The sequence below is a fragment of the Buteo buteo genome, chromosome 18 (assembly GCF_964188355.1).
Source record: "Buteo buteo chromosome 18, bButBut1.hap1.1, whole genome shotgun sequence".
Lineage (NCBI taxonomy): Eukaryota > Metazoa > Chordata > Aves > Accipitriformes > Accipitridae > Buteo > Buteo buteo.
In genome coordinates this window covers 26,691,301-26,706,326 of record NC_134188.1, presented here as the reverse complement: position 1 = coordinate 26,706,326, position 15,026 = coordinate 26,691,301, and the positions used below count along the sequence as shown (strand labels likewise).

Below are 15,026 nucleotides of genomic sequence, written 5' to 3'. Positions count from 1 at the left end.
AACAAATAACACGTGAAAATAGCTACCAGTGCACCATCGTGCCCCGACACAGGCAGGCGTGATTTCCTCCAAACCACTCTGCCTTTGCACACAAGGTCACTCAGGGGACTCATTGTACATCCAGCGTTGAACCAGCTTTGAAGCGGCAGGTCCAGGGTGGGGTTTTGCAAGCTGCTGACTCTGACACATGCATAAATTTATCAGATTGCAGTCGTGCATGGTCCATTCCACCAGATTTCACCGGGCAAGACTCAATTGACAGCCACGACGCGTGATTCAATGGATAAACAGGAGACAAGGAGAACAAAAATACCCCGCAGCTGCAAAAGTCCCCGGAGCAACCTTCCCTCCGCGTGCCCCATCATCCCCAGTTCCTACCTTCCTCAAGATGCTGGTGGAGCTTTGCCGCAGGTTGTGAACTGCTCCCGACTCAATTTTTTTCAGCCATACCCAGTCTCCCTGTCCACAATACAGGTGGGTGAATGATAGAGCAAGTGTCTGAGCAACAGCTAACATGGGGACCTAGGTGTGAATTCCAGATCCTTGACTTTGCAAGTGGCTGGGGATTTTCAATGTTCTTGGCAGCAGGTTCTTTCTATACTGCACCCGAACAAGAATATCCACAGCAAACCCTCAAAAAATGGGGTGAGGCAGGACCTTCACCTGGATCAGAACTTCATACCTGGAAGGTGTATTAGTATCTGATAACAGTGATAAACTGATTAAAAAGGAAAGTAACTCCATCCGGAGCTTTCCTCTGGCATTAATGATCCAGTTTATTTTGCTCCTTTTCAGGAAAAATTGCCATGCCATTTTTTCAAAAAGCTGTGTTTTCAGGAAAGAACCAATGGATGGGCTGAGTTTTCTTGGCCATTGCCTCTGCTTAAACTCCATACAGTCCTATTGGCACAAAGGGGAATTTGATAGCCTTTATTCTATGTATTTGGATCCCGTCTTGTAAAAAAGGTCCTTATCGGAGATGTCACTACCTAAAGGCTGTCTTGTAAGAAAGGTTCTTCATGGTGCCTTTAGGCAGTGACATCTCTAACAGGGACCAGACCTGGCAACGCTATATATGAATGTCAAATACCACCACCCCACATGACTCCAAGTGTCAGGGTGAGGACTGGGGTAAAGTTACCTTAAACACAGGTAAGTCCGTGCTTGGGAGTAACTTATTTTCACCCTTAGGGTCCGTCAGCAGTGTCCCCATCCTGGGACCTGTAGTACTGCAGCCCAAGACTTCCCTCACTTGAGCAGCTCAGTGAACCGAAGGCTGCACAACGTTCCTGCCTACCTCATACAAAGCCACGTTGGAGGTTTCATGGGTGGCAGCTGTGCTTTTCAAGGAAAAGGAGTGGGTTATGGATTTCAAGCTTCTGCCGTCGGCTGCTACGCTGTTTGCATCAGTCAGACTGTCCAAGGTCAGCCTCTGGAAGGCAAGAAATGCAGGTACAAGAGAGTTACTGCCTTTGGGTATAAACCTCCACTCCAGCTCTGCCTCGGGCCATACATTTCACCCATGCTAGCAACCTCCCCATCCTTCCAAATTTCCCATCTCACCTCTCTGAATACCTCTAAAAGGCTGTTTAGGCCTGGAAACACTACAGCAGCACTTAGGCGATGGAAATGCCATGGTTTTGGGGAGACACCAAAGGAGGCAGGAGTGTCTCCGAGCAAGGCACAGGGAAGTGTCTCCTCTGGCATCAACAAGAAGCCTGTATCTGTGCCAGTGACCTAGGCAAAGGGATTGCTCCACAGCAGTCCATTTCGTTGGCATGGTCCTGGGCATGGCTCTGGCCTCTCTCAAATAACACTCCCCCAGGAGAGCCCCAGCCCTGGGCAGAAGCCAGCACAGGCCAGGAATGGTTCCCATCAGGTAGTTTGGATGCAGATGCTAAGATGGACGTGAACTATGCTTTGCCATCCAACCTCAAGAACAAAGAATAAGCCCTGGCTGTTAGAAGAAACACGACCAAGGGTACAATTTTACATCAGCATAACAGCTCTGACACCCAAGACTCAGAACCGCTCAGCATATTGGAAATTTTCTGACATGCAGCGGCAAATGAGGCATGGTGAAGGAAATGACTTCCCAGACCTTCATGGGTATGTGAATACCATACAGCAAACCTGCCTTCGAGGGTCCCACCAGATTACTTTCACGAGTGGAAGGACTTACCTTTTTATGTAGCTCTGGGTTGATGAAGATGAGGTCATCCAAGGTCAGTATTATCTTGTTAGGTCCCCTGAAGAGCTGGCTGTTCAAGATACTGTGCCTGGGAGATTTGGAGAGCCACAATTATCATTTTTAGGTAGGTAACCAGTTTAACCACCATTGAGTCCCCTACATCTGGCTTCCCTGTAGCAAGGGAAAGTGCAGCATGTGGTGTGGCAGCAGGGATGGACATGGGTGAAAGCAGTAGACAAACCACGATGTCCTGACTTGGACTGAACACCCCTCAGTCAAACAGCAAGTGTTATCCAATTCACAGACAGCAAAAGCTATAGTCTCAAAGGGTCTCATCACAAATAGACATCTTGAGTCAATCTGGTTACAAATATGAATTGGATGTGTATGTAATGCATACTTTGTTTTGCTTGGTTTTATTTTTCATATTCCAAATCATTCTCCATTAGGACAGAGTAATAGTTTTTATTAGACCAGCCAATCTGGCTGGTAAGCAAACAGCTCTCAGGCACACCAGCCTTTCTTAGGGCCTGAAGCTGAACCACAGGTAATTTATAAAAGCTACCTGGATGCAAGTCACCATCAAAATGTGCTGGCTGAACCTCTATATTGTAGCATGGTGCAGTATGAAGCACACAGCCAGATACCTCCTTGCAATGACCGCAAGCTCGTACAGAGGGAAAAGCTACAGGGGATGAGCAGTTTGGTGTGTGTGGTGTAGTGCAATGCGGCATGGAGGTCTTGGAAGCAATATTGCTGAACCAGGGCTGTTCTTCTTGGTCAGGATTAATTAGATCAAGAAGACTGTGCTGATTCAGATCTACTTCCAGGACCTGAGCCAGATGGGATGTCTATCACGCACTGTGTAATACAGGACGAAAGTGCTTCTGGCATCTCCACAGGATGCTGCTGCCTGTTTTCCAAGGGGTGACTCTCTGCACTCCTTGATAGTCTACCAGATTTGCAGAATTGCTTCGGGCAAGAGAGAAAATTCAGCATAGTCATCAGACCAGCAAAGATGCTATTTGTTGCTTGACTGCATCCTGCTATTCGCCCAGCTTCTCTTGAATTTGCAAGGCAGAAGACACCACAACAAGAAATGGTGCACTGTCAAGGACTACGTGTTCATGGGATAATTCAAACAGGCTTACATCCACTTTGTGCAAATCAATACGAAATATTCCAGAGTTTCATTGTTAGTTTTTAGCTGGGATACATCTGACACTAATACCCACCACATGGCTGTTTTAGGGACGTTTCAGGAAAGAGGCAGAAGTCACACCCCATCATTTTGAACCCACTATTTCAATGGACGTCAAGGTCTAACACTGAGCACAAAGCACACTATATCTATTAGACAGCCAAAACCTCACCAAGCAGGAACAGACAAGGGAAAGGAAAGCTCCCCCATTGCCCTCAATGTCACTTTTTTTCCTTAAGGAACTTTGTTTACACTACAGCAGATGTCTGATCTGCACACTCCTAAGACTTTTCCTGATGAGGTGGGCAATAGGATGCCTTTTGCTAACCGTACTGTAGAAGGAATCCACTTCGCAAAATACCCATAGATCACCATGTACCACTCCAAGCATTTTAGAAGAGCACAGACAGCCTTTTGGAGTTCAGAGGGAGCCTTGGCCATATGGGCCACAGGCATCACCTGGGGTGACTTTTTATAATCTTTCTCTAACTGCTTTGTCCCAAGCCACCCAACTCAGCTTCACACAAAAAACTTATTACTTAAGTACTTTTCACCTTGCTCAGTCAACCATGTCCTCTCCCCCAGGCATGGAGGAAAGCACCCCTCTGCTGAAAGCAAAGCACAGAGAGTAGAGTGACTCATTAAAGTCATGCAGCATATCCCTGGCAGAGCTAAGACCAGAGCTCCCACATTTGAACTCAGACCATGCTGTGGTTTAAATTTAGTTCCAGACATGCCCTTCCCTAACATGAATTATTGTCTGAGTCATGTTAGAATTTTTTTTTCCCCTTGCAGATGGCCATACATCTTTACTCATGACTGAGCCTTCCCAAGCACAGTCTAGTACTTGTGGAACAGCTTACAAGTAGAGTAGGCAGAAGGATTGTCTTTTATTTACGTAATTGTAGAGGTTGGTGGCCAGGGGCTTTAAAGTGCCGGTGGATGGAGGCAACCTCCTCCGTGCCTGCAATTATAAGGTATCAAAAGCAGCTGTGTGTTATAAGTAGGGGAACTGTTTGGGGTGTTGCTTGCTGGGTGGCCTTATATCATCTGGGTTTGGAAGGATGATTCAGTAGTGGAGAGAAAACATGTTTTGGGATGATTTGAGAGGCAGAGCTGGATGGGAAAATCCAGGAACCCTGCTCTGCTGAACTCATTGCTTTTAAGTAAATATGTCTTCTAATTTCAGTCAAATTTCGCTCTAATTTCAGCCATGCACCATGTAGACATTAATAATGAGAGACAGATTGCTCCAGTTTGGAGCAGATTACCTTATCTTATGGCTTATAGTGTCCTTGCCAAAGAGCAACCCATAGCTCCTGGACCACCCAGTCCATGCTGCCTTGGGTCCACCTTGGATATAGAGTCGGGACACAAGTGTGACCTATGCAATTGTTGGAAACTGTCATTTCCCCAGCAGACTACTTCATTTGTCCCAAAGATCCTATGCCCAGACTAACATATACACAACGTTAATGATCAGGGAGCTGGACTCTAGTTCAAAACAGGGAGTAAATCAGCTTGGTAATAAAGAGGTATCCTAAGTAATTGCTCTGAACTTTCTCCAGAGATATTCTCTCTCTCTCTTTAGTACATGGAGAAAGTAAAGAGGGTCAGCCTAGGTGCTTCATAGGAAACATGATTGTATGAGGCACAGAAATCCAGGGAAGAATAATCTGGAATAAGAAAAAAGACATTTAACATGGCAGCCCACTCAGTCTCCACTGTGATGTTTTTAAAGAAGATTCCTGTCGTTGGTTCGTACGACACACTTTGCACTTCCAGAGTGATAGTCAACTTCCTAATGCTTCAGAGCCATCATCCAGCTAGTCCTTCCAGCAACAGAGTGCAATGTTCTTCCAAACCTGGACTGGATTAAGGGTAAAATGACTTCTCCTGAGACTGCAGACCCAATGCCTGCAGTGCTCAAGCCACTTAGTGAAGAGATATGTGGCTGGAGAGCAAAGACCACAATCAAACCTGCTATGTGTTCACATGGTCTAAACCACTGGCTAAATTGCAAGTCTCCCACAGATGCTAAAAGTGGCACCAAATCAAATACGTACTCCAGTTCTCACCTGATGAGAGAAGCCAGGCCCACAGCACAGAGCACCAGGGCAAATATCAACATTGCTCCCAAAATCATGACTGTAGGCTCAATCCCTGTGCAGAGAGGGGAAAAGAATCAGTGAATTAGAAAATCCCTTTGCTTTAGGCAATAATATTAAAAATATTGATATCAGACTATTAGATTACAAAGTGAAATATTCAGCCAGGGGAATGCTAGAAGGCAATTTTTATGAAATGTTAATTTGTCAATACACAAATACTTATTGACTTTATTTACATGAAACTGCAACTACTTTAATTATTTATTTCCTTGCACTTTTTTTCTATACCAGACCCAGGGCCCTGGATCAGTGGAAAATTAGTTTTCCTTCAAGTAAATAAAGATTGGACTCACAGGGAAGTATTAATTTTTAGAGGCAGTTTTTGCAAAGTTCATAACTTTTGAACATTTGACCCTCTTCTCTCCAGGAACTGAAACGCAGTAAAATCTTTATCATGTGGTACCAAACTGACGGCCAGCATGAGTCACCAGCCCATGTGGGAATTTTCATTCCCTGCTGCAGATTTCTAATGCTGAGAAGAGCAGAAGACAAGAAGAAGGTGGTTGATGTTTTCCTCAACGGGCCCATCAACAGAAAGTACTGGAAACAGATACTTTGCTCATAAGTGTCTGCTAGAGAGCTAAGGAAAGCTGACATGAGTGGATAAGCTAAATTCCAGTGGGAACCATCTGCTGACTCTGTCTCTTGTGTCTTCTGGTTTTTTCTAATTTATTCTCTCTGTATTCAGAGATCCTTAAACACAAACAAGCAGGGAGAAATTTAGGTTGTTAAAAGGTTCATAACTCTGTCATGCTTGCACCTAAATCACAGACCTTTTTGCAAGCACTGAAACCTAGAGCTTCCCAGTGAAAGCTGCAGGCATTTTTGAAAATTGGTGTTCTTTTCAGGAAAAGACAAAGCATTTTAGCTGAGATTTTCCTGCTGGGTTTGGACTTCATTTCTGCTTCAGCCCAGGGCCCCAGTCCCTGATTGATCTTACAGGTACCCTGGCATAGTTTGCCCAGAGAAGTTGTAGATGCTCCATCCCTGGAAGAGTTCAAGGTCAGGTTTGGCGGGGCTTTGAGCTACCTGGTCTAGTGGGGGGTTGGACTAGATGGTGGGGTTGGACTAGACGACCTTGAAAGATTCCTTTCAACCCAAACTATTCTATGATTCTAGTGAAAGATGTCCCTGCCCATGGCAGGGGGGTTGGACTTGATCTTTGAAGATCCCTTCCAACCCAAACCATCCTGTGATTCTATGATATTACGATTCTGTATAAGAAGTCTCTCGGCTTTCATGCTCCAGCCTGGAACTAGCCCTGTCCACCTCCATCTGAAAAGAAATACGGGCACAGTAGAGTGAATGCTTCACACCCATTTCTCTACTTCGCAGAGAATGTGGATGTAGACCAAGGTTTTACTTCACCAAAGTGCAATGGAGACACAGCCAGCTTTCTCCAGGAGGTGCTCACCTTGAATACAGGAATGAGCAAGACCTCACCAAGCTGGCCTGGAGGACACGGTTTGTTCTTCACACATGGACAAAGTCAGAGCGTTGCGGTCTTCATAAGAGCAAATGACAGCAACCCAATGTTCATCCCTAGGGGGCAAGGGAGCTGCCAAACATGTGTTCTCCTCCAGAAGGACTGGTGTGAGTGTGGAGCCAGAACACATCCCATAAAGGTCTTGCACAATGCTGAATCCATGGAAAAGGAAGGACTGGATCAGCTTAGAAGCAGACTTGCAGGAGACCTAGTGCCCTGGGGCGCTGTGTTTGCCTGCTATGAAACTTGTTATTAAAGACAGAATAAGCTTTAAATAGCCCTGTCACAGAGGCATGGGTTGGTTTTCTTGCTGGACAAAGGAGAAAATGCCTCCTGGACAAACCAGTGATGAAGTGTAGGGGTATGAAAGTCCCATCTCACATCTCTGCATGGCCTTCTAACATTTTCAGAGAGAATCTGTAACCCAGACCACAATGTGGTAGGAATAATGTGGAGTTTGTTAATGTTCTGTATTCAATCAGGGGTTTTTTTTGCTGGTGCTGTCTCCTAAGCTTCCTCAGGTAGCCCCCAGAGACTCTGCTGTCTGAACAAATCTCCTATGAGAAAGTGCCTCAGAGAAATTCTTTTGCTTATTACCATTGCATTTTATAACCCAAAACTGCTTGGCCATACTTCAGAGGACCCTAAGGTAATATGGTACTTGAATGGGAGTGCAGAAAACCACGGAACAGCAAAGGGTCTCTCCCTGATCATGTCCTTTGCTTGAAGTAGGGGCACAGTTACACATCACATGAGGACTCTTCCACAGGTGGAAAACATGCAAATCCAATTTCATTCACTGAAGCAGCATCTGATAAGCTGAGAGCAAGAGCTGGTTGGAGCACAAAATTCACTGGGGTGAACAAGAGACAGTAAAAAGACAAGAGAAGTAAAAAATTAACACCCAGATAAACAAACCCTAAGGAATAGGAGATAGGGAAAGCAATACCAAAGACCAGAGCGCTCATGTCACTGATGGATGGGCCATTGCAGGAAGGATGCAAAGCCTTGAGGAAGCTCAACCAGAACTTTATAACTAATCAGAAGTGAAAGCAAGGTTATCATGGGCTCATGGGAAAGAGCAAACTCACAGCATACTTGAGGGGACTTGTGGGATTGTGTTAAACTCATTAGTGGATGCTTTAAGGGGACTGTGGGAGTATGTGAAACTTCTTATGGGACAAAAATGGGGAAAGGGAGGGATGGGGGTAGGGATGCTTGAGTATGGGATACTGGAGACGATGGGGATGCTGGTCACACATAAGCATGTTGTGCATTTTTCCAGCCAAATGCTGCACCTCATCATTGCAATCTGTCCTACCTAGCCCCTATTCCTAATTTCCTACCTTCTGCTTAGCCTCTATTCCAAATTTTTTTTCCTGGGTTAGTGTGCTCTCTGCCTGTGTGTGACATTTGTAGACTTCCCATCAACCTAACCAAGACGTAAGATAAGAAGTCCTGGAGTCTGCAGCCCATGAGAGACCACAAGTCTGGAGACCAGCTGCTGCGAAGACCAAAGGATTTGAGAGCTGGTTATGGGGGAATTACAGGTTTGGACCATCTACCAGAGGATGCATTTGTATGTGTGCAGGAGCTGGGGTTGTGAGATCTTACAGCAAGCTTGGAGCCTGATTAAGTGGTGCATGAGAAGAGGATCAAGCTTTTTGTGTTGGCCGTGTCTCGGCAATGTTGGTTGTGGGTAACGGTGCCGGTAAATACATTGCTCTCCTGTGGGTGACTGGCTGTGTCTGCAGTGTGTGTGTACGTGTACTGGGAATACCTGCTCAGCCCCACTCCTGGTGGACCTGGGGTCAGGCACCACAGCAGCCTGGCAGTTTCACATCCAACCCCACTCCAACCCTAACTTCATACAAAAGCCACGCTGAGGCCTGGATTTAATTCTAGTCATAAAATTCAGTCTCTGAAATATTAGTAATAATAATAAATTATCCCTTCACTGACAAGTGCCTAGAGCTTTATGCTTTTGTAAGGTGTGAACATAAAAAGTGATCGCTCTAAAAATCAGTGGGGTTTTTCCATAGACTGCAATGGGATGCTAAATTGCTACACCATTCCTAGTAGCAGTGCAAAATTAGATATATGGTAGCATTATATTTGTCTCTTCTATAGCTTGCCAGCTGCTGTAAGATCAGTTTATCTCCAATTTCCATAGAGCGACACTGATTTAAACCAGGTATGGCTGAGCCAAGGGGAATGTTTTTCTCAGCCGCTGAATGAAATATTCTGTAGATGTGGTTAATTTTGTCTGTTTAAGTCATATCCTGGAGCAGTAGGAGTAAATGCTTGGTATTATAAGTAAATATGTCAAGTGGAGGCTAAGTATCCTGCCCGGAGATTTTGGTTTCCCTGCAGACTTTAAAACTGCACCACACTTGCCTCAAATTAAAAATAATAAGTAAAACCAGTGCCTAGTCTTGCAAACCCAGGAAGCAGTATAGATATCTCTGCCCCTAAGTCTTCAATTACCACCTCTGTTGTCTACAGTAACGCAGATTATTTTGAGTAATGATTATCATCTTTTCTTGATGAGGTGAGCTCTGATGATCCTGCACAGCTAAATGGGTAGAGAACTGGAGTCAACCAGGAGAGATGGTGAGAGCATCTGCTGCTGTGCAGCTCTCTTAGGCTGTCTTCAAGGCAAATCCTCTTAGTGCCCTGTCCCTCAGGACAGGGACACGGTGCTGGCTAGAGCCTTTGGCATATATTGATTGCTATCAAAATAGGGAGATGTTGAGTGTTAGACCAGGAAAACCCTTTCCAGCACACAACAGTGGCAACAACCTTATTGACCTAACAACAAATAAAGATAGTCTTGAGGATCAATCGTGGGATCTCTGTATAGGGGTCCCATTACAAAGAGCACAACAACTGGTCATATTTATAGGAATTTCTTGAGTTTAATGTTTTCTCTTTGGGGTGCTGTCCCCTGGAGTAAGAGAAAAGATGAAATAAATAAAAAGCATGGACCCAATGCCATTTGACCCTGGTTTTTTGTCTTTCTTACCTCCAGTGCAGAGAACATCTGGATCAAACCAACAGCTGGAGTCTGGTTTAGGTGGAGCTCCACTGGGAAAGTGGATGGCCCGGCCTAGGGCTTTCACAGAGTCTGAAGACATGTCCAGCAAGTGAGTCGGGAAGAGCTGGTTCCCACGACCGTCTGTGTCCAGTATCACATAGTTGCTCAGCCCCTTCCCACAGTTGTCCGTCTCTACATGGTGAGTAAATCCAGGGAAACTGAAGTTTTTTGTGTGCTCAGCTATGTTAGCTCCCAAGATTCTGACTCCTTTCCTTCGAGCACTGTCTATAGCCATTGCCATGAAGTAAATGGCATCATAGATTGTTCCGAAAAGTGGAGAAACCTAGAAATACAGGAGAAATTGAGGTCAGGAAATACTGCTGTCAACCTCTGGTTGTCTGTCTAATGTCCCACTGGCTAAGCTGTAAACTCAAGAACTGAGACACTTGAGCATTAAGGCTCATGGGATAATGGGTTTGAAGAATCTTAGATCAAAGGTAGCTCTGGATCGATATGTGTGATCTTGAATATCTGTCTTTTCTTATGGTTGCTTCCCAAAATACAATTTCAAAATATTTTTAAAACCATGTAAAATTGTTTCAACATGGGAGGAGCCAAGATTCTGAGCCTGATGTTCAGCTGGCATTTTATCACAACCTGCCTCAGAGCACTGCGCTGAAACATCTTCCAAAAATAGAATATCAAAGTCAGAGGCTTGCCTCCTCACCAGGTAGGAAAAATATCATGGCCAAAGGATCCATCCTCTTTGTCAGAACATTGTTTATTCATAAGATGTAAAAGTCACAAAGCAGAGCCACAGCAAACTCATTCTTTGAGGCACCAGAGCCTTTTCTCCTTGCATTTCTGCCTTCTGTGCCCGACCTGATTTAGGAACCTATAACTTTCCCCTCCCCTAGAAACAGAGATAGTGGCTTTTGCAATCACATGGTCATTCGCAGTTGGTAAATGAAGAGAGATTATACACTCGTGATAAAATGAGGAGTGCTGTTGGGAGCCATAGAATTTGACATCTGTGGTGGGATTCATTGATCAGATGTAGACACCTACAGTGAAGAACCCTACACTCAGTGTAGTCAACCTGGGCACTCATTACAGTGAAGGGAAAGAAATGAATGCTTTCAAGGCATGATTCACCTTCTAAAGTAGATATCCATGCAGATCTGATAAATCATGCCTTAAAAGTACTTGTAATTTTTTGAAAGATCATAGTGAGATTCGAAGATTAGCTCAGCTGAATCCTGCATCTCTTCACCAGTATGACAGATTCCCTAGTTCTTCTTGTAATGTCTACAAGGCAGCAACTAATTTGTTCCTTTGTAGGCTACTGGTGACATTTAAATAACTGCGCTGACAAAGAATAACTTTGAGTATAGTGCTAAGAAGAATGAGGCAGCAGTGATTCTAAGCATTTCCCTCTAGAAGCATCCAGTATTTCGTTTGTCTGTTGCATCCCCCCAGATTCTCAGGCGTGTGGACATCTTATTTTGGTGCCTTACAAACTCCGTGGACTTTATCCACCTTAGGAGACACCTCTTCAGCTTGGGCCTATTGCAGTTAGCATGTGCAAACCAAATCTCAGAGCCTCAGAGACAACCCTTTTCTCTTGAATTCCCAGCATGGCCCTGCAGTTGAACAAACTGAATTAGATTGCCAGACGTCCAGGAGAAATATTCTTTCCAAACGAATGCAGACCACATCCAACTTTCACCATAATTTCCTCAAAATAAAAGCATACAGTCTGGGTTGTCTCTCACCTGTACTTTCTTTGTAACTTTTGCTTGTCTCATGTCTCCCATTACCAGGTCCCAGAAAAACTTGAAAGAAAGAATGTTTACCTGGGTGTCTTCCAAATCCATGGTTATTTCACCTCTTTCTTTAGCTTCCCTGAATGATTCATAGAAAGTCCTTTCTCCAGACTCCAGTGTGACAGTCAGCACAGCATCGTATGCTTCCTGGAGCTTGCTGTCATTATCAAAGATGTTGAATGAGTTGTTTTGGTAAGGAAGACTGTACAGTAAAGTGTCATATGGAACAAAGACGTATCTTCCATCTGCTAGTCCCATTTCCAGAGCTTTTGTGAGTAAGGTGGCTTGTTCCTCCCCGCCAATGAGCACAGAATGCATGCACAGGAGGATAACTGAAACACAGGGATGGCAGACAGTGTTGTTCATCCATTTGGGGGTTTCAACACAAAATAGCTCCCTCCTTCCCAATAAAAGACCTGTCTGAACTGCTGTGTCAGGTCAGACACTAGTGGTCCCCCACCAATGTTATGTGCTGAGGATGTTGGGAGCTACACCAATTTTGTTCAACCTCTGGAGGTCTGCAACATCTAGCAAAGGAAGCTGTAAACATTACCCATTCCTGGAGCCATACAGAAGGAGGAATGGAGAGAAATTTTGACAAAAGTGAGGCATGGGCTAACATGATGGGTAGTCACAGTCATTGTTGTCATTGACTGAGAGACATGAGCTTTCCCTTCGTGTGCCCTGTGCTGACAGACACCACACAGTCGTTAGCAGTGCCCAACCTCCGCCCATTCACCCTGTCTCCATATATACAGATTTTATGTTGGGCACTGTGTTGTGTTTCAACATCTGGTCCATGCTTGGCCGTCACAGAGTCTGTGTCTTTGCCTGCAAAATGCCATAGGGCCAATGTCCCCCTGTCTGGTGGGGAGATCTGAAATACAGGTATATCTGTTTAACAGGCTTTCCACAGCACTCACTGGCCCTTCATGGAAGGGAGCACTCCTGATCTTTCATCCAAGACAGCATTTCAAAACTCAGTCAGTGAGAGGAGCAAAGTAGGGCAATGATGGGAAGAAAAGTTGCAAAAGAAACCTGCATGCTACTAAATCAGGAGGGAGCAAGGTCTCTAGCATAGCTGTGTTTTCTCCTTAGGAGAAGAAATATCCGTGGCAAAGTAGAAGCTGAAATGAACAAGAGCATTTTCAGGTTGCTGAATTACACGAAAGAAATGGGCACTCCTAGGCAGTGATTCATCCCATACTATAACACGGAGCTTAAGCTGGTCAGATGAATCATGTTTGAAGAGGGACTGGTTCTCTCCATTGATTATGAAAGGAACCCGTCATTCCTAACTTACATGGAGAGCTGTGATGGTGATGAAATGAACCCATCCAAGGTGGATTTGGTCACAAGCGTAGATTTGAGCACTGACAAAACTGGCAGTTAGAGAGCACCTTGCTACCCTTGTTAGTCTTTGGCATAAAAGTCAAAGTCTTAGCTACAACGCATCCTCATCTGGATTCACAGTGCTGACTGCAGAGGTGTACATCCAGGATCAGAGATCCATCACAGAATTCCTAACAAGGCTTTGAACCAGAAAAACATTACTTTTTCCCCACATTTTCTCAAGAGAAAAAAGATCATTCTTTACTACGTGCTGTACATCAATAAGAGCCCTCCCACTGCTTTAGTATGTGGTGTATAACACTGGATTTCACTTCTGATACCTTCATGGAACACAGGTAGCAAGGACACAGCATCAAAGCATGAGATTTTTGATAATCTATAATCCAAACCACCATAAATATAAAACCTTCCTATAAGCACCTCTTTACACTTGACAGGGTCAAGAACAGACACCCGTCTACTAAATATTATTTTTTCAGACAAGCTGGACCCTACCTTTCATGTTGTAGAAGACTATTTTGTCCTATCTCCATCACATACAAAATGCACAGCATTCTTTTATGTGAAGCCCTGGCTCCATTAGAGTCAGAGATAATATTCTGCTTGACTTAAATGACTTCCAAATTTCATTCTCTATGTTATGCTTATTGGATAACAACGCAGTCCTACCCTGGAGAAAAGAAAAATAAAGGAATGAGACTCAAAGCACTTACTTCTGATGCCATCAACTTCTTTAACCTCATTCCAGGTGTCTTCAATGCCCTTTTCTCCTTTACGCATGGATGTAACAATACCTACAGGAAGCCCCTGGTTCCTGAGTGCACTTGCTAACTTGTTGGCCGTGTCCATCCAAATATCCTCATTGGAAGCAATGATGCCAACATGAGCCCAGTTAAAATATTTCATTATTGTAAACAAAACTCGGGTTGGAGACGGCAGGGTCCTTGCAAATGTAGGGTGGTGGATGGTGGAATCCAGTTTATAATTGATACACATCCATGAGAAGATGGCTTTATTCCAGTTTTCCCCTAAAAGTGTAGCCACCTCACAGAAGCCAGGGTTTAGAGGGCCTATGAAAGCTGAGGAAAGCTTTCCAAAGTTAGTGAATCTAACCAGAGCTCTTGATGTCTCACATTCTTCTTGCAGGACCACATAATCCAGCCTCTGGCCAAGATCTAGTGAAGGATCTTTACTTATTCGTCCCACTGCTAACCTGGCAGCCACGTGGGGAAAGGCTTTGGAAAAGAAGGGGTCACAGTTCCAGGGTCCGAGCAGTCCAATTTTAAAAACAGAACAATATGCTGGAGAGCAAAGTAGGATTATTCCCAACAGCAGCCACCAGGGAGCCTGGAAAAATGTCTTGAATGAATTTCCAGTGTTGAACTGATGCAATCTAATGTGCCTTGACAGCACCCAGAACAAGCTGTTAGGACGCAGCAGGAGAAATGACATTGTTTTAGAGGTGGGTAGGTCTGTGCCGAGTTCTTCAGGAAGCCAGGCAGTGCATTACCAGCTGCTGGAAGAAAAGTAGATTACATTTGCCTTCCTGTATACGTATTTGTTCAGCGCATGTAGCTCCAGCTGAGTCAGCCCAAATTACACAACGGTTCTCAAGGTGCAAGTCTATGAGGTGCAGAAACCCTGCACAGACACATGGACATGCACCACACAAGCCACTGCACCATGCAGACATGCATCCAGCCAGTGCCAGTTAGACATACCATAACCCTTTAATGCACACTTATAAAAACTTTTTAAAAT

At 44.6% G+C, this 15,026-nt stretch overlaps 1 protein-coding gene across 1 annotated transcript in view; it reads right to left on the bottom strand.

Annotated features, from left to right (window-relative positions):
• The window catches only part of GUCY2F (guanylate cyclase 2F, retinal), a 46,498-nt gene extending 31,781 nt beyond the window's left edge, over positions 1-14,717 (bottom strand). Inside the window, exons 1-7 of the mRNA XM_075050457.1 lie at positions 13,979-14,717; positions 11,943-12,244; positions 10,075-10,429; positions 5,471-5,555; positions 2,183-2,279; positions 1,298-1,432; positions 379-459 (exon numbers count right to left, since the gene is read on the bottom strand). Of these exons, the coding sequence (XP_074906558.1) occupies positions 379-459; positions 1,298-1,432; positions 2,183-2,279; positions 5,471-5,555; positions 10,075-10,429; positions 11,943-12,244; positions 13,979-14,717 (1,794 nt within the window). The remainder of the gene's footprint in view (positions 1-378; positions 460-1,297; positions 1,433-2,182; positions 2,280-5,470; positions 5,556-10,074; positions 10,430-11,942; positions 12,245-13,978) is intronic.
• Between the last annotated feature and the right edge of the window lie 309 nt (positions 14,718-15,026).